The 26,931-nt window shown below is 38.9% G+C and overlaps 2 protein-coding genes across 2 annotated transcripts; both read right to left on the reverse strand.

Annotated features, from left to right (window-relative positions):
• Positions 1-5,394: 5,394 nt before the first annotated feature.
• Positions 5,395-6,520, reverse strand: LOC129079484 (olfactory receptor 1J4-like). Its single transcript, XM_054584732.1, is given in 2 exon segments — positions 5,395-6,048; positions 6,050-6,520. Coding segments are annotated over 2 exon segments (1,125 nt in total).
• A 14,624-nt stretch (positions 6,521-21,144) lies between these two features.
• Positions 21,145-22,140, reverse strand: LOC129079296 (olfactory receptor 1J4-like). Its single transcript, XM_054584433.1, has one exon. The coding sequence runs from the start codon at positions 22,129-22,131 to the stop codon at positions 21,145-21,147; it is 987 nt and encodes a 328-aa protein (XP_054440408.1). The 5' UTR covers positions 22,132-22,140.
• Positions 22,141-26,931: the final 4,791 nt, after the last annotated feature.

Below are 26,931 nucleotides of genomic sequence, written 5' to 3' on the forward strand. Positions count from 1 at the left end.
TGTATTTCTTTTCATCTCTTGCTTTAAGTTTATATTGTCTTTCTCTAGTTGCCTAGGGTGGAAGCTTTTAGGGCTTTCTTATTTTCTAATATATACATTTTAATGCTATAAATTTCCCTCAAAGCATTGCTTTTGCTCAATGCCACAATTTTTCATAAGTTGTCTTTTCATTTTAATTTCATCTAAAATGTTTTAAATATGTCTTGTGACTTCTTGTTTGACCTATGTGGTATTTAGATGTGTGTTGTTTAATCTCCAAACCTTTTGAGATTTTCCAACTATGCCATTGATCTCTAGTTTAAATTCTTTGTGGTCTGAGAGTATACTTTGTATGACTTCTAGTATTTTGAATTTATTAAGGTGTTTTATAACTTAGAATGTGGGGTATATTGGTGAATATTCCACGTGAGCTTGAGAAAAATGTGTATTCTACTATTGCTGGATGAAGTGTTTTAAAAATGTCAGTTAGATCCAGTTGATTGATCATGCTGTTCAGTTCAACTACACGCTTAACTGATTTTCTGTCTGCTGGGTCTGTCACTTACTAATAGAGGGGTGTTGAAATTGCCCACTGTATAATAGTGTATTTGTCTATTTCTCCTTGCCATTCTATCAGATTTTGACACTCTGTTGTAGGTACCTATGCATTAGTGATTGTTATGTCTTCTTGATGAATCAACCTCTCTATCATTTTGTAATTTTAGTCCTCTTTATCCCTGATAAGTTTTTCTGTTCTGAAATCAGCTTTGCCTGACATTAAAATGGCTACTACAACTTTTTTTTGATTAGTGTTGGCATGGTATATTTTTCTTCATCCCTTATTATTGTATTGTGGTAAAATATGCATAACATGAAATTTATCATTTGAATGATTTTTAAGTGTACAGTTTGGTGATTTTAAGTACTCACATTGTTGTGCGACCATCACCACCATCCATCTTCACCACTTTGTCATCACCCTATACTGAAACTTTGTACCCATTAAACAATAACTACTCATTCCCCACTCCCTCAGGTCCCGGTAACCATTCTAATTTCTTTCTCTATGCACTTGACTCTTGTAGGCATTTCATATAAGTGGCAACATACAATATTTTCCCTTTTGGGTCTGGCTTTTTTTACTTAGCATTGCATCTGCAAGGTTCATCCATGTTTTAGCATGTATCACAATTATATTCCTTTATAAGGCTAAATAATGTATTCCATTTTTATATACATATACAACATTTTGTTCATTCATTCATCTGTCAATGGATACATGGGTTACTTTCACCTTTAATATTTTCCATAGTACCATTTTACATTCCCAACAGCCGAGTACAGGTGTTATAACTTCATCATTGCCCTTTGTTGTTTCCTATTTTTTTTCAATAATAATAATCTTAACAAGTGTGAAGTGGCATCTCATTGTAGTGTTGATTTGTATTTCCCTAGTGATTAGTGATGTTAGAATTTTGTAAAGTGCCTTTTCTGCATTAATCAAGATGATTGTGTGGTTTTATCTTTCATTTTGTTAACGTGGTATATCACACTGGGTGATTTGCATGTGTTGAACCATCCTTGCATCCCTGGAATAAATCCCAGCTGATCATGGTATATAATCCTTTTAAGGTGTTGTGGAATTTGGTTTGCTGATAATTCATTGAGGGTGGATATGTTTATGGAATATATTGTAGTGATGATCTGACAGGTATATACTTATCTTTAAACTTAACAAGTTATACACATTAAATATGTACAGCTTTTTGTAGTTGATCATACCTCAATAAAGTGGGTAAGCCAGTGATAAAAAGAAAACCTTGAGAGCAGACTCAGGAAAAGGTATATATATTAAAGAAATATAAGACTGACAGCATATTTCTCATTGTAAAGTATTCAAGCCTAAAGACAATGAAGCAACATCTCTTAGAGTACTAAGAGATGAAGAAAGGAGAAATAAAGACTTTCAGATGTAAAAGAGCTGAGAATATTCATCACCAGAAAACATTTAATGAAAGGCTTTGATAGAAGAAAATGACATTAAATTGAAAGCTGGGTGAAGCAGATCAGAAATAGTAAACATGTGGATAAATATAAAACAAATGCTCTTAATTTTAAGTCACATTAAACTATAACCAACTGTTTAAATCTAAAAGAATAAATCTATAGTGGAGTTTATAAAAGTGTAATAGTAAAATGAATGAGGACAATAACACAAAGTTTGGGAGAGTGGAAATTGTTAAGTTGCTTGTGTTAGAAGTGGTGTAGTATTTCTTGAATTACACTCTGATGGAGTAAAAATGTTTGCTATAAGCTCCAAAACAACCACAAAACTATCCCCAGCTAATCAATCAACAGTGGAGTTAAAATGAAATAAAAGATGCCTCAATTAATCCAAAGTAAGGCAGAGATAAAGAGGAAAATGTATGAAAAGACAAATGAGACAAATAGAAAACAAATATCAAATGGTAGAATCAAACCAAATCCTCTCAATAATCACATTAAATGTGAGTTATTTAAGAAAACAAATCAAAGGGCAGAGATGCTCAAACTGGATTAAAGAGCAAGACCCAAATACTATGGCCCATAAATTAAAAGTTAAAGGATAAAATAATATATATCATGCAGCCCTGACTGGTGTAGCTGAGTGGGTTGGGTGTCATCCACTAACTGAAAGGTCATTGCTTCGATTCCTGGTCAGGGCACATGTCTGGGTTGTGGACCAGGTCCCCACTTGGAGTGTGAGAGGCAGCCAATCGATGTTTCTCTCACACATTGAAGTTTCTCTCCCTCTCTTCCTCCTTCCCTTCCCCTCTCCATAAAAATAAATAAAATCATTTTAAAAATGTACATCGTGCAAACACAAATAAAAAAGAACGTGGAGCAGCAATGTTAATATTCAACAAATTAGACTTGAGAGCACAGGCTATTGCCAGGGAAAAAAGAACATCATTTCATGATGATAAAGCAGTAAGTCTGTCAAGAGGTCAAAAATTCTAGATATATAAGCATCTAATGACAGGTTTGGGGGGAAAAAGAGAAGCACATTCTGATAGAACTTTAGGAGAAATAGACAAATCTACAAGTATAATAGGAAATATCAACACTCCTCTCAAAAATCAAAAAGACAAGTAGAGAAGAATTAGTAATAATACAAAAAAACACAGTATCAACCAACTTGTCCTAATTGACATTTATAGAATGTTCTCCCCAACAATAGCAGAATACACATTTTTTAAGTATGTGTGTAACATTTACCAAGGTGAACCATATGCTGGGCCACTAAACAAGTTTTACTTAGTTTTAAAGGGTTCAAATCATACAAAGTATGCTTTCTGACCAAAATGTAATTAATTTAGGAATTAATAAAGAACATGGGGGGAAATCCCCAAATATTTAGAAACTAAATTATCTGCTACATAAACTGTAAGCCAAGAGGAAAAAAATCCAAGGAAGCTTAGAAACGCTTTTAACTGATGGAAAATGAGAACAGAATATATAAAAAATTGTGAGATAAAGCAATAGAAGTGCTTAAAGGGATATTTATACCACTAAATGCCTGTAACAGAAAACAATAAAGGTCTCCTGTTAGTCACCTAAGATTTTATCTGAAGAAACTAGAAAAAGAAGAGCAAATTAAATTCAAAGTAAGCAAATATAGTAATATAGTAGGAAATATTAAAGAGAAAAACAGAAATCAATGAAATAGAAAACAGAAAAGCAATATATAATAACAATAGAACCAAACATTGGTTCTTTCAGAAAAATTATGAAATTGATAAACCAGACTGATCATAGAAAAAAAAGACAGAAAATACTAATATCAGAAATGAGGGGAAGGAGGACAGGATTACAAAAACATATGAGGAGATTGTTTAGGGTGATTTTTGAGGATATGTTCATTGTCTTCGTTGTGGTGATGGTTTCACATGTATATATAAAACATACTAAGGTGAACATTTTAAAGCTGTATGTAAGTTATACCCCAATAAAACTATAAATGAAAATGAAGAAATAAGAAAGAAACAGGAGTCCTCCTCCGATGGTAGTGACATTTCCATTGAGACTACCTTCTCATTATCTTAATTAACACAACTTCACACCGGGGAAAACTTCCCACACAAATATATTTATTTCACAGCAGAATTTAACATGGAAAGATTGTTTTCCTCCATCTTCAGTTTTCAGAGCAGATTCCTTTGGAAGAGTAAGCTTTTCCCACCCAGCCACCAACTAAAGGATGGGAGATCGGAATTCCACCTGCCCTATTCCATTGCTTCATCAAGGGATGATTCTTTTATTATTACTGTTGTTCAGTTACAGTTGTCCCACCTTTTTTGCCATTGCTCACCCCTACCCCATCCCCCAAACTCCCAGTCAATCCCTCCACATTGTCTGTGTCCATGAGTCCTCTATTTGTGTTCCTTTGATTGCCCTTTCCCCTTCTTTCCCCCATTATCCCCTGTCCCCTCCCCTCAAGTTTGGTCCTCATTTCCTTATCTAAAGGGTTCCCAAGGCTATGAAGTCCTTTCAACTATGTTGCAAAATTTTGGCAGAATTTTTCTCCTTGGTTACATCAATTAACTATAGCAATTCCCAGTGTAGGTGTAGATGTTTATTTTCAGGACATGCATCTTGATTCAGTTACGTGTATTGCTCTTAATCATTTAATATAAATGATCTCAGCCTCAGCTGCACCGGAGTTTTGTATTGCATTTAGATTATAGGAAAGCATTAAAAGCATTTAGTTGGTCTGCTGCTCCGTTCAGTAAGCCAACAGTCTCGATTTCCTTACCTTAAACTTTGGAGTTAAATTGAGATTCCTAGTCCTAGAAAAACATGTTTGAAAAATTGTGAGTGAAACTAAAGGAGCTGACTGTTGAAATATGGATTATCATTAATTCTTATTACAACCATTTTAAGTGTTCTAATTATCTACACCACTCAGTTTCACAAATATTGATACGAACTTATGGAAGAGGGCCACATAAACACTACAAAAATGCCATTTCCAAACCACATCACATTTGACATGTTCAATATTATTCAACACAAGCATCAGAAACTTCAAGAATGAGAGGAGACAGCTCATAAAAATGCCTAACAAATTGAAATAACAAATACATTTGAAGTAAAAAATTCTTTGACCTTAAAGAATAAACACATATCAAAGCAAGATTTTGTTTTGTTCTATTCACTAAAATAAGAAAATACTGTAATTGTTGAGGATGATAATTTCTACTCCTGACTTAAGTTTAGTGCTTCAAAGACAAATGAGATAACCGTGCTATTGTATGTGGCAGATCCCAAGGCTTAAGGACACATAAAAAGAAGAAAAATAAAACTAAAAAGAACTTGGTTCAAAAACCACCATTGGTGTGTCTGTGCCTGGAAGTTGGAATGAAGCTGCTGGGTTCATGGAGAGCACACAGGAATAACACGCAAAGCAAGTGGTCGGAACTGGAGCTGAGATGGGTGGGTGTCAACAGCAAGGACGGTCCTCTGCGTAGTTTTCCAAGGAGGAACCTCTGACATGCCATTTGGTGAACTAAGAACTGAGAAGGTGAGGCGATTTTCACTTGGAGAAAAGGATTTCCCTCCTGAAAAGACTCCCCAGATGAAAGGGTTCAGCATGGGGGTGACCACCTTGCACATCACTGAAGCAATTGTGTCTTTGTCATTGGAGTTGTTTGATGATGGGAAAAGGTACAGAACCATAATAGTCCCATAGAATAAACATACCACAGAGAGGTGGGAACCGCTGGTGGACAAGGCTTTGAACATCCCTTTGGCAGAGGAGACCCTCAGGATGGACACCCCAATGTGGACATCAGAGACCAGGATGCCAGACAGTGGTATGATGATACCCAGAGCTCCCACAGTGAGGATGACCAGCCTATTGAGGGAAGTGTAAGAGCAGGACAATTTGAGCAGAGCCACAAGATCACAAAAGAAATGAGGGATAGTGTTATCAGCGCAGAAGGACAGCCTGGCCAGGCTGAGAGTGTGGGACATTGCACTGCTACATGAAAAAAACCAGGACACAGCCAATAGTGAAATATACATTTTTTTCTGGCATGATGGTGGTGTAGTGTAGAGGGTGACAGATTGCCCTGTACCAGTCATATGCCATCATGCCAAGAAGAAGGTTATCAATACAACCAAAAAATATGCAGAAATACATCTGTGTTACACACCTCACATAGGGGATGGATTGACCCCAAGCATTCATGTTCATCAGCATCTTGGGGACAGTGACAGATGAGAAACAGACATCAGTGAGGGCCAGGTGGCTGAGGAAGAAGTACATGGGCGTGTGCAGGCGGGAGTCCAGCCTGATGAGCAGGAGGATGAGCGGGTTGCCCAGCACCGTGGTCAGGTACATGCCCAGGAACAGGGTGGAGAACGCGCCCTGCCGCCCTGGCGGGACGGGGAGCCCCAGGAGGAGGAACTCGGACATGCCACTCTGGTTGTCCCTCCTCTTGGTCTTCCTCTGTCTGCTGAGGGTGAAAGGATGGTGAAAAATGTCAGAGACTTTCATAGTGTGATTATGGCCACCACAGTAGGGTCTCTTACTTTCTCCTGCAAAAAAGAATAACACCTTGAATTTAATCATCAGTTAGTGCTGCCAAAGCCAGCAACACACCCTCAGTGCCCAGCATGATTTCTTTCAAGTGAAACCAGAGCAAATTCATTCTTCTTATTTTTTTAATCAACCAGGTTCCTGGCACTATGCTACTAATTGGAGATGCACGAATAGATGGGATACACAGGACCTCTTCCCTTAGCTCCCTGACCCTCCGGGAACACTGACAGAGGACTGACGAAAGGTAAGCATCTGCAGCCAGACTCTCTGTGCTGTGGAGTCCGGCCCCACTGTTTTCTAGATGGATGACTTGGGCAATAGAGTCTCTCCTGGCCTCATGTTGTGCAGCTGTAATGTGAAGATAGCAGTATCACACATTCGAAGAGTTAATAAGAGGACTCTAGTTCAAGACACATCAATATCTAGGAACATCCTGTATAAAATAAACACAACATTTTAGTCATTGTTTTTATGATTGGCTAACTGTACAAATAAAGCCAAGATCAAATGCAAGAATTTAATCAAATGGCATTATGAGATGGTCAGCACGAAGCTCAGTTTGCATTAACTTGTTCGAGCTCTCACCCTCTCAAGGGGAGTTTCTGAGCTCATAGCTGTCTTTGGGGTAAACCCCCTCCCTGGTGGTATGTGTCTTAGTGCCTGGTCATCTTTTTGCCAAGAAATAAACCTCACTTCAATTCTCTCATCTCCATCTGTATCTGGTGCTTTGAATGGGCTCAGAAGTGAGTTTCCATAGGCAGGAAGACTGCTGAGATCTGAGGTCTGGCATTGAGAACTGGGGACACTGAAGGATGGAAGTGTCTATTAGAATTCAGTTACCTGCTTGACCATCGCTATTTCCCAGTACTGATCTTCACATTTATAGTAATTCGCATTTAATGAACACTATGTCAAACAAATACATTTTTGCATTATTACCTCATTAAGTTTTCCATAGTCCTAGGAAGTAGGTGTTATTCAAACTTAATTATATACATACTCAGAAGGAATGAGAACTATCATGACTACAACATTAGTAACTGCTATGGTCACAATTCTCTCCTGTTTCTTAAACTTATTGGAATCTCTGCTCTGATCCTCCTGTTTCTCCCTCTCTCTAATTAGACAAAAAATCCAGAGTCTTAAGAAATGTCATTTCAGGATTTGAGGGAGTCCTTCTGCTCAGATATTGGTCGCCACTCATATTCCTGCAGCCCTTTAGTTTGCGAGTGGTTTCACGTACCTTCGTTTCAGCCAACTGTCAGTGTTCACTCCATGTCTGGGAAGCAGAAAAGACAGGGAATTTTTATTTCTTACACTTATTATCAGGAGCAGTGCAGTGGATCACAGAATTCCACATCCAGGGCCGTCAGTCCTGTGACCCGCAGGCCACGTGCGGCCCAGGGTGGCTATAAATGTGGCCCAACACAAATTGTAAATTTACTTAAAATCTTTTTTTTGCTCCTCAGTTTTGTTAGTGTTTGAGTATTTAATGTGTGGCCCAAGAAAACTATTTCTTCCAGTGGGCCCCAGCGACGCCAAAAGATTGGACACCATGGAGATACTGTGCAGTGGGACCTGGTTTCATAGATAGATTTCCTTGTCATTTTTTCATTGGGAAGAGAATACACCCATTTCTTCCCGTGGGAGGAGAAAAACATTAAATGAAAGTTACAATAGCCAAGTGTTGGAAGCAACCTAAATGCCCATCAGTAGATGACTGGATCAAAAAATTATGGTACATATACACAATGGAATACTACGCAGCAGAAAGAAAAAAAGAAGTACTAAACTTTGCGACAGCATGGATGGAACTGGAGAGCATCATGCTAAGCGAAATAAGCCAGGGGGCGAAAGACAAATACCATATGATCTCACCTATAAGCGGAACCTAACCAACAATGCAAAGAAGCAAGGAAAATATGACCAGCAACACTGAAAGGAAAAGAAATCAACAGAGACAAGAGGGAAGGGGAGGGGCAGGGAAAGGGAAGGGAAGGGGAAGTCAAGGAACATATAGCAAGGACTCATGGACAAAACCAAAGGGGAAGAGCTGAGGGAGGGAAGGTGGGAGGGGGCAAGGGAAAGAGGTGGGGGGAAGGCAGAGACAAATGTATTTAAAAAGTAAATAAATTAATTAAAAAAAAATATCTTAACTGGAAAAAAAAAAAAGTACTAGAAATGTAATGTACATGGTGACTATAGTTACCGTTGCTATAATATGTAGGAAGGCTATTAAGAGTACTCATCACAAAAGGAATTTTTTTTTTTTACTTTTTTTGTATCTATATGAGATGATGTATGATGTTAACTAAACCTATTGTGGTGATTATTTCACAATATATGTAAGTCAAACAATCATGTAGTATACCTTGAACTTATACAGTGATGTATGTCATTAATTTCTCAATAAAACAGAAAAAATGTTCAGTTAAATTATCAAGTCAATATAATCAAATAATATAATCAGATCATTATGCACAAAAACTGTTTCTTGATGCTACTATTAAAACTATGTAGAGAGATCACAGGGTGTAAAAATGGAAATTAATCATTTTTCCAATATGGTTGTTAAAAAAATAAACCAGAATGATGAAAGAGTAAAAAAAAAAAAAAAAAAAAAGAAGAAGAAGAAAAGAAAAAAACAAAAATAGTTAAAAAACAAAAGGGCAATAAATTCGTATCTATCAATAATCACTTTAAATGTAAATGGCTTAAATGCTCCAATCAAAATACATAGAGTAGCTGAAAGGATAAGAAAACAAGACCCATATGTATGCTGTTTCCAGGAGACCCACCTCAAAATGAAATACACATACAGGCTAAAAGTAAAGGGATACAGAACAATATTTTGTGGAAATGGAAAGAAAACAAACTGGGGTTGCAGTACTTATATCTGACAAAATAGACTTTAAAACCAAGGCCTTAGTAAGACATAAAGAAAGGCACTAGATAATGATAAAGGGCACAGTCCAATATGAGGATATGCACTCAGTATAGGAGCACCTAAAGCAATTCTTGATGGACATAAAGGGAAAGATTGACAGAATTACTGTCATAGTTTGGGTTTTTAACACTCCAGTGACTTCAATACATAGACTTTCCAGACAGAAAATCAACAAGGAGACAGTATCCTTAAACATCACACTAGATTAAATGGATTTAATTTATATTTCACATCATTTCACCCCAAAGCAGCAGAATATCTGAGGTCTGTCCAGAATGTATCCAGCCATGTAATATGAGAAATTTATTGAAAAAGATAAAAGATACAAGAAACATTGCATATAGGACAATGATGCCTCAGTCCCCTTCAAAGTACGCACCTTGAGACCTCACACAGTTCTCCAAGTTGCCATCAGCTGCCCCATCATATTTTCCTGATTCTCATCCATTGTCTGAAACCTGTTCCCTCTCAAAGGTGATTTTAGTTTTGGAAAAAAAACAAAAATCACAGGGCACCAAATCTGGGCTGCAGAGGTGCTGAGTCACCTGAGTGAGTTGATGTTTCTGAAAAAAACTGCATGAGATGTGATGCATGAGTGGGCACATTGTAGTGATGAAGCTGCCAACCACCAGTTGCCCATAACTGCGGCCTTCTGAATCATCCAAATAGCTTGCACAGAGTAATGTTCAAGCTTAATGTATAATTTAATGCAGAATTGTTTCTCTGCTTGCTCAGTCATTTTGAATGCGAAAGGCACACAGTACACATGCTCACTCAATGGTGTCTACTTCCCCCACTGACTAAATACAGTGAAGTCATCATTGCTCATGCATGTACATTCCAGTGCACAGGCAGGTGATACTGATGTCATACAAACTGTTCTCATTATATTAACAATGGCTCAGCTTTTTCTGGATAGACTTTGTACATACTTTTCAAGTGCACATAGAACATTTTCTAGGATAGACCACATTTTCAGATACAAAATAAGTCTCAATAAGTTTAAGAAGATTGAATTCATATCAAACATCTCTGACCACAATGCTGTGAAACTGGAAGTCAATCACAAGAAGAAAACCAAAAAATACACAAAGACATGTAACCTAAATAATATGTTATTAAAGAATGAATGGGTCAACAATGAAATCAGAGAAGAAATCAAAAGATACCTTGAAACAAATGAAAACTAAATCACATCAATTTCAAATCTGTGGGAAATAGGGAAAGCAACTCTAAGAGGGAAATTCATAGCATTACAGGCCTGTCTCAAGACAAGAAAAAGCTCAAATAAACAATCTAACTTTACACTTAAAGGAACTTGAGAAAGAACAACAAACAATGACCAAAGTGAGTAGGAGGAAGGAAATAATAAAATATAAGAGCAGAAATAAATGAAATAAGAGTCTAAAATATGATATAAAAGGTCAACTAATCCAAACACTGGTTCTTAAAAAGATAAACAAGATTGACAGACCTTTAACCAGACACATCAAGAAAGAAAAAAAGAGTACCCAAATAAAGTCAGAAATCAAAATGGAGAAATAACAACCGACACCAAAAAATACAACAGATTGTATGAAAATATCATGAACAACTATATACCAATAAATTGGACAACCTGTATGAAATGGATAAATTTCTAGAAACATACAATTTTCCAAAACTAAATCTGGAAGAATAAAAGAATCTGAATAGACAGATTACACCTAATGAAATTCAAGCAGTAATCAAAACACTCCCAACAAACAAAAGTCCTGCACTGGATAGTCTTGCAGGTAACTTTCACCAAAAATTCTAAGAACTGATAGCTCTCCTTCTCAAACTAATCCAAAAAATTAAAGAGGAGGATCCAAACTCATTTTATGAGGCCCACACTACAAAAAAGAAAATTATAAGTCAATATCCCTCATAAATATTAATGCTAAAATCCTTCACAAAATATTAGCAAACTGAATACAGCAATACCTCAAAAAGACCATACACCATGATCAAGTTGGATTTATTCTGGGTATGCAAGGTTGATACAACATCTGCAAATCAATAAATGTGATTCACCACATAAACAAAATGAAGAATAAATACCACATGATCAGAGGACTTGTGGTCACGATGGAGGCATAGGTAAACACTGCTGGCCTCCCCACACAACCACAGCAAAATTACAACTAGGTTACAGAACAACTATGAATTCAGAACTGTCACAAAATCAAGCTGTATGGAAATCAGAAAACTAAGTAATTAATGAAACCACATTCATCCAGATGGGAACGAGGGGTGGAGATGCAGAGACACAGAGAAGTAAAGATGCAGCATGTGCTGGTCCCACACCCACATGTGGTGGATAAAAATTGGGAGTGACACCTCAGGAGTGAGTGATCCCAACCCAACACCAGATCACCTAGCCCAGGGGTCCAGTGCCAGGAAGATAAGTCCCCTTGACTTCTGACTGTACAAATGAGTGGCAGTTGGGTTGGCAGAAAAACTGGGATTCTCAGGCCTTTCCTCCTAAAGGGCCTCACACTGCACATAGTCTTACTCAAACTCAGTTCCTTTGGGCTCCAGCATTAGGGCAGCAGTTTAAGGGCACCAGTGGCATAGTGGGAGGAACTGAAGCATCTGGCATCAAGGTGCGAACTGGGGTCAGCTTCCTCCTGGACAGAAATGCAGGATGCAGCCATTGTTCCTTTTTTGAGCCCTCTCCCATACAAAGCCACAGTGTGGTGGTACCATATCTTAGACTCCATCTAACTGGTTCTCATGTTTTGCCCAGCCCTGGCAACTACTAAATCTATGCCCTATTCCACCAAGCCATTAATAGTGGCTTTCCCATATAAATGGCTTAGGTAGGATCACTTTAGACCTTCCTAAATTTGCTTAAAAAAACAACAGATGATCCCAACGCCCTTACATCTTGCTAAGTGGCCCTAGGACCTGCACCACCAGCAACCACCTGCAGATCACTTTATAGCTTATGCCCACAGGCCCCAGACAGAACACAGGTGGTGGCTGAACTTGGCCTGTGCCACCTGAGAAATCCCAGAGCCTGTGCACCCAGTGGACAGTTACAGGCCAGGTTGAAAGGAAGTGTTTCATAACCAGTGGTCACAACTATCAAGACTCAACTATAAGAGGAAGGAGTTCTCAGCCCACATGGTGGGCACACCTTGAGTACTCAACTTCAGTAATAATGGAGGACAAGCCACTTGACACTGTAGGGCACCTACTACATTAGGCCACGCTGCCAAGAAAAAGAGTCAAAGAAGCTCTACCTAATACATAGAAACAAACACAGGGAGGCTGTCAAAATGAGGAGACAAAGAAATATGGGCAAAATGAGACAACAGAACAATACTCCAGAAAGAGAACTAAACACAATGGAGATAGATAATCTATCAAATGAAGCGTCCAAAACACTGGTTATAAGGAAGCTCAAGGAACTCAGAAGGTACTTCAACAGCATAAAAAGGATCCTATCAGATGAAGGATACACTAATTGAAATAAAGAACAATTATTTGTTCTATTGCATTGCTGGTGTACAAAAATGCCTTTGATTTCTGAATGTTGACTTTGTATCCTACTGTTTTGCCAAGTTCACTTATTAGGTTGAGGAGTTTTTTGGTAGAGTCTACAGGGTTCTCTATGTACACTATCATGTCATCTGCAAACAACGATAGCTTTACTTCCTCCTTTCCTATTTGGATGCCTTTTATCTCTTTTTCTTGTCTGACCGCTGTGGCTAGGACTTCCAATACAATGTAGAAAAGAAGCGGTGAGAGCGGACATCCTTGTCATGGTCCCGATCTTAGTGGGAAAGCTTTCAGTTTTTGCCCGTTGATTATGGTGTTGGATGTAGGTTTTTCATATATGGCCCTTATTATGTTGAAGAATGCCCCATTTATTCCCATTTTGCTGAGTGTTTTGATCATAAATGGGTGCTGTACCTTATCGAATGCTTTTTCTGCATCTATCGAGATGATCATGTGGTTTTTGTCTTTTCTTTTATTTATGTGATGTATCACGTTTACTGATTTGCGTATATTGAACTATCCCTGCATCCCTGGGATGAATCCCACTGCAATAGAAGAAGAAATCAGAGAAAAAATACCATTCGATATAGCAAAAAGAAAAATAAAGTACCTAGGCATAAATTTAACCAAAGACGTAAAAGACCTGTACGCAGAAAACTATACAACATTGAAAAAAGAAATTAAGGAAGACACAAATAAATGGAAGCATATACCGTGCTCATGGATTGGAAGAATTAATATCATCAAAAGGTCCATACTACCCAAAGCAATTTATAGATTCAATGCAATCCCTATTAAGATACCAATGACGTATTTCACAGAAATAGAACAGACATTTCAAAAATTTATATGGAACCATAAACGACCCCGAATAGCCGCTGCAATTTTGAGAAAGAAACACAAATTAGGAGGGATCACAATACCGGACATCAAACTCTACTACAAAGCCACTATACTCAAAACAACCTGGTACTGGCACAAGAACAGACCCATAGATCAGTGGAACAGAATAGAAAGCCCAGAAATAAGCCCAGGTCTCTATGGACATCTAATATTTGACAAAGGGGGCAGAAGCATAAAATGGAGCAATAACAGCCTCTTCAACAAATGGTGTTGGGAGAGCTGGACGGCTACATGCAAAAAATTGAAATTGGATCATCAGCTGACACCATACACAAAAATAAACTCAAGATGGATAAAAGATTTAAATATAAGTCGCAACACCGTCAAAGTCCTAGAGGAGAACATTGGCAGGAAACTCTCAGATATCCCACGCAGCAATTTTTTCACTGATATGTCTCCTAAAGCAAGGGACATAAAGGAAAGAATAAACAAGTGGGACCTCATCAAAATAAGAAGCTTCTGCACGGCGAAAGAAAACATCAGCAAAATGAAAAGGGAGCCAACCATATGGGAAAATATATTCGCTAATGATACATCAGATAGAGGTTTGATCTCCAAGATATATAAAGAACTCACTCGACTCTACTCCAAGAAGACAAACAATCCAATCAAAAAATGGGCAAAGGACCTGGGCAGACGCTTTTCCAAGGAGGAGATACAGAGGGCCCAGAGATATTTGAAAGGATGCTCAGCATCACTAGCCATCAGAGAAATGCAGATCAAAACCACCATGAGGTACCACCTCACACCGGTCAGAATGGCCATCATAAACAGATCAACAAACAACAGGTGCTGGCGAGGCTGTGGAGAAAAGGGAGCCCTAGTCCACTGTTGGTGGGAATGCAGACTGGTGCAGCCACTGTGGAAAGCAGTGTGGCATTTCCTCCAAAAGCTGAAAATGGAACTGCCTTTTGATCCAGTGATTCCCCTGCTGGGACTATACCCTAAGAATACCAAAACGCCAATACAAAAGAACCTATGCACCCCAATGTTCATCGCAGCACAATTTACAATAGCCAAGTGTTGGAAGCTACCTAAATGCCCATCAGTAGATGATTGGATCAAGAAGTAATGGTACATATACACAATGGAATACTACGCAGCAGAAAGAAAAAAAGAACTACTAAACTTCGCGACAGCATGGATGGAACTGGACAGCATCATGCTAAGCAAAATAAGCCAGGGGGCGAAAGACAAATACCATATGATTTCACCTATAAGCGGAACCTAACCAACAATACAAAGATGCAAGGAAAATAAGACCAGCAACACTGAAAGGAAAAGAAATAAAAAGAGACAAGAGGGAAGGAGGGAGGAGGGGGGACAGGGAAAGGGAAGGGAAGGGGAAAGTCAAGGAACATATAGCAAGGACTTATGGACAAAACCAAAGGGGAAAAGCTGAGGGAGGGAAGGAGGGAAGGGGTAAGGGAAAGTGGTGGGGGGAGGCAGAGACAAATGTATTTAAAACATTTAAAAAAGAAAGAACAATTATTTGGAGTAATCAACAGTGGAATGGATGAAGCTAGAATCAAATCTATGATTTGATACATAAGGAAGCAAAAGACATCTAATCAGAACAGCAAAAATAAATAAGAAAAAAAAAAAAAAAGAACGAGGATAGGGTAAGGAGTCCCTGGGACAACCTCAAGTGTACCAAAATTCTAATGATAGGGGTACCAGCAGGAGAGGAGAAAAAGCAAGAAATTGGAAGCTTATTTGAAAAAATAATGAGAGAAAACTTCCCTAATATGGTGAAAGAAATAGACATACAAGTTTAGGAAGCACAGAGAGTCCCAATCAAAATGGATGGAAAGAAGTCCACACAAAGACACATCATAATTAAGTTGCCAAAGCTTAAAGATAAAGAGAGAATATTTAAAACAGCAAGAGAAAAGCAGATAATTATCTACAAAGGAGTTCCCATAAGATTTCTGGCTGATTCATCTAAAGAAACTTTACAGGCTAGAAGGGATTGGCAAGAGGTATTCAAAGTGATGAAAAGCAAGAACCTACAACCTAGATTACACTATCCAGCAAAGCTATCACTTAATTGAAGGGCAGATAAAGTATGTCCCCGACAAGGTAAAGCTAAAGGAGTTCATCATCACCAAACCATTATTATATGAAATGTTAAAGGACTTATTTAAGAAGAAGACCTAAACTATGAATATTAAAGTGACAATAAATATATAACTATCAACAATTGAATTTAAAAAACAAACTAAGCAAACAAGCAGAACAGAAACGGGATCATGGTCCAGAGATCCCAGATCGTGGATGGATACGTGGAAGCTGCACTAACCTCCCAAAATCAATCTGGAATTACAACTACATTGTAGAGAAACTGGAGAGAAGTCTTACAACTACTGACAGAAGAAGACACTTCACCACAATGAGACTGGCAGGGAGTGTGGAGGAGGCATGTGAGGGCTGGCTGGGCTCCCATGGGCGGCAGCTGAAGTTCCAGAGTGATATTCAGTGCCCAGGGGGTTCCCCTGAGAAGTGTGGAGTCTAAACCCCAAGCTGGGCTCCCCAGCTTATAACACCACAGCCAGTACGGAATCTAGATAACATCTAGCTGTGAAAAGCATCAGGGTTTCTGTATGCCAGGAAGAGACAGCTGTAGATTCAGAAAACCTCATAAAGGCCCAATGCACAAAATTTTGTTTACAGCCACTTATCCAGAGCTCCAGTAGATAAAAAATTATAAGCCAATATTCCTGATGAACACAGATGCTAAAATCATCAACAAAATAGTAGCAAACTGAATAAAGCAATGCATCACAAAGATCATATACTGTGATCGAATGGAATTTATTCTGGGAATGCAAGGTTGATACACTTGAAAATCAGTAAGTGTGATTCATCATGTAAACAAAATGAAGAATAAAAAACACATGATCATATCAATAGATGCAGAAGAAGCATTTGATAAAATCCAGCACCTATTTATGATAAAAACTCTCAGCTAAGTGGGACTAGAAGGAACATACCTAAACATAATAAAGACCATATATGACAAACCCACTGCCAGCATCATACTGAGTAGGCAAAAACTGCAAGCATTGCCCTTAAGATTTGGAAAAAGACAGGGATGCCCACTTTCACCTCTCTTACTCAACATATTACTGAAAGTCCTAACCACAGACATGAAGAAACAATGAAAGGCATCCAAATTGGAAAGGAAGAATTAAAACTGTAATTATTTGCAGATGACATGATACTGTACATAGACAACCCCAAAAATTACACCATGAAACTACTAGAACTGATAAATGATTTCAGCAAAGTACCAGGATACAAAATGAATATCCATGTATTAGTTCCATTTTTATATGCTAGTAATAAACTAACAGAAAGGGAGATTAAGAAAACAATCCCATTCTCAATCACTTCAAAAAGAATAAAATACTTAGGAATAAACTTAAACAAGGACGTAAAAGACCTGTACTCAGAAAACTATAACACACTGAAGAATGAATTTGAAGAAGTTACAAATAAATGGAAGCACATACAGTGTTCACAGACTGGAAGAATTAACATCATTAAAATGTCAGTATTACCCAAAGCAACCTGTAGATTGAACACAACTCCTATCAAGATTTCAAAGACATATTTCACAGAACTAGGACAAATATTTCAAAAATTTATATGCACAGAAAGCCCCACATAGCAACAGTGATCCTGAGAAAGAACAAAGTTGGAGTAATCATGCCTCCTAATATCAAACTATACTATAAGGCCAGAGTAATCAAAATAGTGTGGCACTGGCATAAAAACATGCACATAGATTAATGAAAATGAATAGGGATCCCAGAAATAAATAGTCATTAATATTCAACAGTGGAAGAAAGCACATACAATGGACTAAAAGATAGTTTATTCAACAAATGTTATTGGGAAAATTGGACAGGTACATACAGAAAAATGAAAGTAGACCATCTTCTTATGCCACACACAAGAATTAATTCAAAATGAATCAAAGACTTAAATGTTAGATCCAAAACCATAAAAATCTGAGGAGAAAACATAGGCAGTAAAATATTGGACATTGCTCAGAACAATATTTTTTCTGATATTTCTCCTCAGGCAAGAGAAACAAGAAAAAATACACAAATAAGACTATCAAACTAAAGAGTGCACAGCAAAGGAAGCCATCAACAAAATAAAAAGACAACCCACTGAATGTGAGAACATATTCACTGATACATCTGATATGGGATTAATATCTAAAATTTATAAAGAACTTAACAAAACTCAACACCAAAAAACACTCTATACAATTTAAAAATGGGTAAGGGACCTGAATAGACACAGCAATACATCACAAAAGGATATGGGCATTTGCCCATATCCAAAGAGGACATACAGATGGACAACAGACAAATGAAAAGATTCTCAATGTCACTAATCATCTGAGAAATGCAAATTAAAACCACAATTAGATATTGCCTCACACCTGTCAGAATGGCTATCATCAATAAATCAACAAACAAATGCTGGAGAGGATGTGAAGAAAAGGGGAACCCCTTTGCACTGTTGGTAGGAGTCCAGATTGGTGCAGCAACTGTAGAAAACTGTATGGAGTTTTCTCAAAAAATTAAAAATGGAACTGCCTTATGACCCTGCAGTTTCACTTCTGGAAATTTATCCAGAGAAACCTGAAACACTAATTCAAAAGAACATAAGTAACCCCTAGGTTCATTGCAGGTTTATTTACAATCACCAAGATATGGACATAGTCCACGTGTCCATCAGTAGATGAGGAGATAAAACAACTGGTATATTCACACAGCAGAATACTAACGGAATACTATTCAGCCGTAAAAAAGAAGAAAATTTTACCCTTTGTGACAGCATGGATGGACCTGGAGAACATTATGCTAAGCCAGTCAGAGAAATAAAAATGAAGTATGATTTCACTCATGTAGAATCCAATGAACAAACTGGACTGACAGGCTATTGACAGATTCATAGACAGAGAGCAGGGTGACAGCTAAGGGGCAGGGGGTGGCAGGCAGCAGAGGGATTGAGCAAAGAGAAAAAAATGACTCATGGTCATGGTGGTGATTGCCAGCAGGAAGGGGGTGGGTGGATGTGGAAGAGGATATAAGGAGGATAAATGGTAGTGGGAAAAATACAATAAAAATATATTTTAAAAAGAAAATACAAAAAGGGAAAACTAGAATCTAAGAAACTGTAGGAATGTTTGCCCATTGGAGATGGGTCAGGAGAGGGATAGAAAGAACAGAGGATGGGAACAGTATATATGTTGATACATAACATATAAATTTCTATCTATTTATATATTTTTAAACCTGGAGTTTGAATTGATATCTTTAGTTCTAGTTTTACATTGTAGAGTTCTTTCCAGACACTGCTTTTCCACATACATAGCACTTTGCTCATGAGAGAGGAGTCACTCCCTTTTCCTCAATGTTTGCTCATTTGCTGAATCCTTGGATACATGGGAAGTTGATTCAAAATCTCAAACTCTTACGATTGTTTATGACACACTAACTACAGCTTAAGATTTCATTTCCAGTTTTTTTATAATGCGAGTGTATTCACAAAATAGTGTGTTCCAGAATTAATTATGCTAGTTATTTCATTTATCTTTTTCATCCAATTATGTTTTTATTTTGAAATGTAGTCAGGTTTGTTTTCTTTATTCTGTTTTGCTTTATGCACCACCTCTTTTATTTTGTGTGTGTGGCAAAAGACAACATGGTCAAAACTATACAAATAATTATACTCATCTCCTCATATCTTCTATCCCTCCTTCTGTATATAAACTTTCTTATTAGTTTCTGATTTGTTCTTCCTGTGTTTATTTCTGCTCAAATAGGTGGCATATGTATATTTTATTTCTCCTTTATTTTACAAAAAAAATGTAGCATGCTATAATTGTTCTTTTACATGTTGCTTTTTTTTTTCATTTAACAATATATCCTGATATTGCTCCATATTGATTCACAGATATTTTTGTTCTTCTTTTTCTGCAACTGAAAAATACTCAATTGCACTGATGTTCTGTAGAATTTCCTTCAGGGGTCCTAGAATGAGATATTGGTTATGAGTCTTCTAACTGTCACTGAATAGTGTACCTCACATGGCCAAAATGGTCAATTTGATGTTTTGTAAAATAAACTACAATTAAAAAAGGAAAGAGAAGGTAGTAAGTAATTTCTGCATAAAGCACAGAAAAGAATGATAATAATTTATGAATAATAAGAGAAAGATTAAATAACAAAATATATAATCAAAAGAAAGAGAGACTTGATGTGAAACAGATGTCTCAAGAGAAACCTAGTAAAGCAGAAAATATAAATTGAAATATGATTACATTAGATGTCAATAGATAATATTCTCCAGAAATATAATAATTGTTGCTATATATAAGAAGAGCAAAATCTAACTTTACACTGTTAACAACAAATACCTTACAGATGTAAGGGCATAAAAGTTTAAAGTGATAGAAAAGAAATACCATGTAAATACGAACCACAAGAAAGTGGAACCCTTACTACCTCTGCTACACTACTATGCCTGTCTCTATTTCTATCTCTGTTTATAGAGATATCTAAAGACAAGATATAAAGTATACTTATGTAAGAAAATGACACAGTGTTATAGGAGGACCGCTGGCTAGAAATATTTCTGAACTATAAAGTCATGTGCTGTTCAATACATTTTTAAAAAGTCTCTCCCTTTTGTTAAAGAGCTTACTTTATACCATATGCCAATTTTCATACTGAAACTATCCTGATCATGGCTATTTACACTCTACCAACATGATGTCACTGAATGAGAGTTGGGAGGACATGCACACAATCGGCTTGATCCAAGAAAAGCCAGCCAAAAAGAGTCAGGTCAAAAAAACAGGGGATCACCAGGAGTGGATCATGGTGTTACGTTGGTGTATCCTCAATAACAGAGGACAAAAAGTACATAAGCAAAAACTGACATGTCGACAGGCAGAAAAACAAAAACCACAATTATAATTCTGCAACATGTTTGGCGTAAGATTTCATATATTTCTTATATGAAATGATAAGGAAAAATTGTCAAACAGGAATAATGATTTGTTAACAATCCACGTAGGAAACATGACATAGTTGACATAGTAACAGCACATCTACCTGACAATATGATGCATATTCTATTAAAATTATATGGGGACGTCGACATTAAAATGATATTAGGAGCTATACCTCACTCTGCTCCGGACTACATTAAGAGGATTTAGTGATTGCCACTTAAAGAGGTTAACCCTGGTGACAGACGTTTCTAAGGCCTGCTTTATATCCCTGTTCCTCAGGCTGTAGATGAAGGGGTTCAGCATGGGGGTAACTACCGTGTACATGACTGAAGCAATTATGTCTTTGGAATCCCACGATGAGGACAAAAAGTAAACACCTGCAAGTGTCCCGTAGTATAAAGACACCACGAGGAGATGGGAGCCACAGGTAGAAAAGACTTTCAACAGTCTCTTAGTGGACGGTGCCCTCACAATGATCGTCCCTATACGGAGGTATGAGCCCAAAACAGTAGCCAAAGGCAGGAAATAAAGCACTCCTCCCTCGGTGAAGATGACCAGCTTACTGAGGGAGACGTCTGAGCAGCTCAGCTTCAGGAGCACAGTGAAGTCACAGAAGAAGTGGGCGACGGAATTGTCAGCACAGAAGGACAGTCGGACCACGAGGAGGGTGTGCACCAGTGCATGAACACAGGCAATAATCCAGGAGGCAGCCACCAATAGCACACACAGCTCCTCCCTCATGATGGTGGTATAGCGAAGAGGGTGACAGATGGCCACATACCTGTCATATGCCATGACACCCAGAAGGAAATTGTCAAGACTCCCAAAAAGTATGAAAAAATAGAGCTGAGAAATGCATCCCACGTAGGGGATGGATTGTTGCTGCGTATGCATGTCTGTAATCATCTTCGGGACAGTGACAGATGACAGAGAAATGTCAGAGAAAGCCAAGTGGCTGAGGAAGAAGTACATGGGCGTGTGCAGGTGGGAGTCCAGCCTGATGAGCAGGATGATGAGGAGGTTACCCAGCACCGTGGTCAGGTACATGCCTAGGAACAGGGCAAAGAACGCGCCCTGCTGCCCTGGCGGGATGGGGAGCCCCAAGAGGAGGAACTCAGACACATGGCTCTGGTTCTCAGGCCCCATGCAGCTCTTCTCTCTGCCGGGGACGGAGGAGGTTTGGGAATCTTCCGTATCCTAGAGAGACAAGAATTATCACTACCGCATGCTGTAACTCTCTGGGAAAATCATGAAGATTTTCTACACATTTATTAATTTCTTAGACCTGTAAAAGTATGCACCTTTGCTGTAACCCAGCCTGGTTCCAAGGTGACATTGGAACCCCTACAACCAGCAAAACTTCACTGCACAGAAGCAGGAGGTGTTCACTGTTTCATCAGCTGTTTAGGGAACACCGAGTCCATGTCAGGACGTCTACTAAGGACTGAGATCCGTCAGTGAACAAGTAAACCAGGTCCCCCTTCTAGGAGTTTAGATCTCGATGAGCATGGAGGGACAATTTCTCCACCAGACCAGCGCCATGCATAATAAATCACTGCGGCAGAATCAGGAGATGAACCCAGAAACCTGGTATCAGTTGGTTCTGCCTTAAACTAACGTGAGGCTCCAGGGCTGAGGAGATGTGGGAGCGATGGCAGTCTCCACGTGAGAACCTGCCGAGTCCAATCGACCTACAGCTGCAACCTCAGGGACTCTCAAGAAATTGTGGGCATTTAAGCCACTCGATGCCACAATAGCTCCCAAACCAGAAAAGTCCAGAAACTTTCATAAGAATGCTGAACATTTTGGTGGCATCTGGGTGTTGGGCTAAGGATTTTACGTACGCTTCCTAATTCAATCCACTCATCTGACTCACATTTCCAGAATTTAAGACCACGTCACAGCTGCACCAAGAATTTGTGGTCTTTTGCCTATGTTAGCTTTTAAGAAAGAGAAACATAAATGATACAAACTCTGTAGGCACACGGCAGCAGGGTGGGGGACAAAATGGCACACACATGTGTGTATCTGTGTCTGTATTACATGTGATAAGTATAAACGATACATATTTCTCTTTTCTGAGATTTAAAAATTACCAAGTTATAGCCGCCTCGTGGGGTTCAGTCTAATACATTTGGTTGATCAGAACCCATGCCCAGAACCATTTAACATGGAATCTTCCCATTTGATGGTTAGGGGAGCCAAGCACAATGTGTAATTTTAGAGCTGTGTGGACCCAAAGTTGTCCACAATTTTCTTAGTGCCCTGACTACATAATTTCATTCCTTCATACTAATATACTTTTCAAGTGAAGGAAAAACTATAGAGTGTGTTAACTTCTTTGTATTTATCCAACAACTGTTTACTGAGGACCTGTATAGGACACCAGGCAAGTGTAATTCCTCCCATCTGATGGGTGTGGAAAGAGAGCCTGGGACTGAAGCAACTTTCCCAAGGTCTCGCCACCATTTCATAAGTGGTGATTCTGCCCTATTCCTTCACACAACAGGATGTCTGGAGCGCTTTTCTTTGTTTTTCTTTTTATTGGCCTATAAGTTTAATAAAACTAAAAGTTTGCAAAATTGTGAGCAGCTCAGTCACACTCGGGTACGTGAAAATGATAACCGATTTGTTTCAGAAACGGGGTTGCTTAGAGTTTGGTTTCTTGAGCTAATGGTGCCCCAGAATGAGGACACTTAAGGAAACACATGAGGTCATAGGTGGAGATCACACACACATAAACACACAGAGTGCTGATCTTTGAATTTCAGTCACTTGTGACCAAGATCCCACCCTAAAGGAAAGAGAGCCAATACGTGGTTCTGCTCAAATACTCATATGTTGGATCGGACTAAAAGCCCATTACACTTTTTCCATAAAATAAAAAGATACCTTTCTCATGTTCATCACTAACTTCATTGATTTGACTATTTTGAGTAAGTCAGCTATCTTCCACCGTTGGCTTCAGTGGGTACAGACCAGGGGTGCTGCTAAACACCTTCCAACACATAAGACAGCCCACGGCAAAGAATATTGGGCCAGAATGTCCATCGTACCAAGAAACTTTGCAAACCAGTTTTGACACGTTCAATCAGTCACAGCACCTTCTCCATACACTGCACAAACCTTTTTCTGTGCATCATTTGCAGTCTCACATTTCTTGAGGAAATAAAACAGTGTAGTCCAAAAATGTTGCATATTTTTGCCCATCCTCAAAATTAAAATGGGAGCACAAAAATTCACCAATTTTGATAAGTCTTTAAAAATGCACTCTGATGTCACAGCTGTCACAGTACAACCTAACAAAATTGTTTCCGATGAAGTTAAAGGCACCTAAGCACTACCAAGAGCCATCGTACAGAAAAAACTAAGCAAACTTTTTGGCCAAGCCAATACGTACATACAATCCTGAGTAACACACAAAGTGAGACATACACACAACACAATGATGGAGCACTCACCCGCACACCCTGACAATGCACAACAACACAACTGACTCATGACACACCTGGTAAACACTCAACTCACCACGTACACAAAACTCAGACACCATACACACATCACCAAAAGCACACAAGACCACAAAACATTCAAATTATCACAAGAAACTCACTCCAACGACACATATGCACACCCAGCCACACACTCGCTACAATAAGGAGCACACACACCCCTACTAATAAAGAGGCCATGCTTCCGCCCCTTCTGACACATCGCCTTGTCGGGGGAAGGCGGTCAGCGTGGGGCAGAGAAGCCTGTTCAGCCACAGGTGCACTCATTAAACCACCACCCACACCCGAGGCACATGGCCACACACATGGTAACATACAGAGAAATCCAAACGACACACCCTCCTGCTGTCACACACGAGCGTGTGACCCACGGGCTCAGCTTGCACGTGCACCAGCACACGCCGCTGAGCAGAGGTGCGGGGTCCCTCTCTGACCTGACCGTGGCTCCTCTGAGGTCTGGCATCTTCCTGTCCAGTATGAGATCAACGAGCGTCACTCCCGATGCTCAGCTGTGACGCCAGTGCTTACAATCGCAGGCGTGAGTCAGGAGCCCCTAGTCGCACGCCAGGGGACCGATCTGGGGCCCAGGGTTGGGTCAGACTTAGGAAAAGAGTCAGGCTGTGAGGCAGGTACGTAGCACACACACACAACTGTCCAACAGCATGTACACAAGCGTGTGAAATATATGCAGGCATACACAGTCATGGACACACAGTCATGGACACAGACTGATGTATGAACTTACTAGCAAGCAGGCAGAGCCGTATCCCAGTGCAGACATCCGATCCCTCTGACCTGTGCTTCTCTTTGGTGAGATCAAACACTACTGCAGACTACTGCCCTGCTCCTCAGGGCAACACAAGTGAAGGGGCTTCTTGACATATAGAAGAAGCATCTGAGGCCATGGCACTTCTACAGACTTTGACGTAGTTTAAACAGCCCGAGAGAAATGACTCAAAAGATTACACGTGCTTAGTAATGAGAGACTGACACCAAGTCCCCAAGCTTCTGGCTAATTTCTGCCTGCCCTTTTGGGAGCTGTGAGTCCAGGAGCCAGAGGGGCTGGAGACCTAGGGGACAGCGTCCCTGATTCATTCCAGCGATGCCCTGGACCTCCTTCTTCTTGGGCACTGAGCCAGCTGGGAAAAGGATTTTTCAACTCTTTATCTGGAAATGATGTTGAAGGTATACAAATGTTCTATATGATATGAAGAATTCCTGTACAGGCCTCACCCAGATGTCCCAGAGTTTAACATTTTACTATTTTACCTTCAGTGTGCAGGTATGTGTTAATGTATATATGTTTCAGGCTTAGATTTGCAGGAGATACACCACAACACTCGTTATTAGAAAACATAATAATAGTTTTTCCAAAGCCTAGCGTCTGTATCCGTGATCAAATGGCTAAAGTAGTGTCTGCCAGGTTCTCTACTGCAAATTTATCATTTTCAAATTTACTATTTGACCTCCCAATTAATACAGGCCATTGGGGTAGGTAATTCGAAACTACGTAATAGTAACTTTTTCCTTCGTTACCTATCACCCACTATATTTAACATCCATTGGTGACTCTTGTATGACAATGTTCTGCAGACGTGGTCACCAGGTGATGACTTTTCTAATTCTAGCCTTCTATTGTCTTTATTAGTTGTATTTTCCTATAAGAAGTCACTTTCCCTTATTCTCCGCTCATTTCCTTTTATTTACTTATTTATATATTATGGGCTCATGGATTCTTACTCTTTGAGTTCTAATCCATTACCATTTGATTCATTTTGAAGTTTTATGTGCGTTCATTGCTTGCAAGCATTCTAAATGCTCTGAGAGAGCCAAGTAGGAAATATATCTGAAAGAAACAGAAATAGTCAAAACTGGGAACTAGGAAACTAAAGGTTGTTTACCCACGGAAGGTGTGTCAGGAAGAATGGGGGATGGGAACAGTATATATTTTCAAGCCCATGAGTTTGAATTGATATCTCCAGTTCTAGTTTGATGTCATAGAGTTCTTTCCGGCCTCTCCATTTCCATGTACATAGCACCTTTCTCACGAGAGTGAGGAGTCACTCCCCTTTTCCTGAATGTTTACTTACTTATTTGCTGGGTCTTTGGATACATGGGAAGTAGTTTCAGAATCTTGAACTCATGCCACTCTTAGTGACACAGTAACTACAGCCTAAGACTTTCTTTCCAGCTTTTTCTTTTTATTGTAAGAGGGCATAGTCAAAATTGTCGATTCAGTAATTACTTCGGTTACTTATTTTGTTTTCTCCTTTAGTCTAATTATGTTATTAACTTGAAGCATAGCTAGGTTTATTTGTTTTGTCTTATTCTGTTTTGCTTTGAGCACCCCCTCTTCTGTTCATTGTTTTGTGGCAAAAGACACCATAGAGTTGAGCCCGTCAAGGGGGTGGTGTAAGCCGTGGCTGGCGTGTCT

This window comes from Pteronotus mesoamericanus, unplaced genomic scaffold, assembly GCF_021234165.1.
Source record: "Pteronotus mesoamericanus isolate MK-2021 breed Mesoamerican mustached bat unplaced genomic scaffold, CSHL_Meso_final contig_78, whole genome shotgun sequence".
Lineage (NCBI taxonomy): Eukaryota > Metazoa > Chordata > Mammalia > Chiroptera > Mormoopidae > Pteronotus > Pteronotus mesoamericanus.

Excerpts from the sequence above, each read along its gene's own strand:
- LOC129079296 (XM_054584433.1), bottom strand. The coding sequence starts at position 22,131 with ATGGGGCCTGAGAACCAGAGCCATGTGTCTGAGTTCCTCCTCTTGGGG.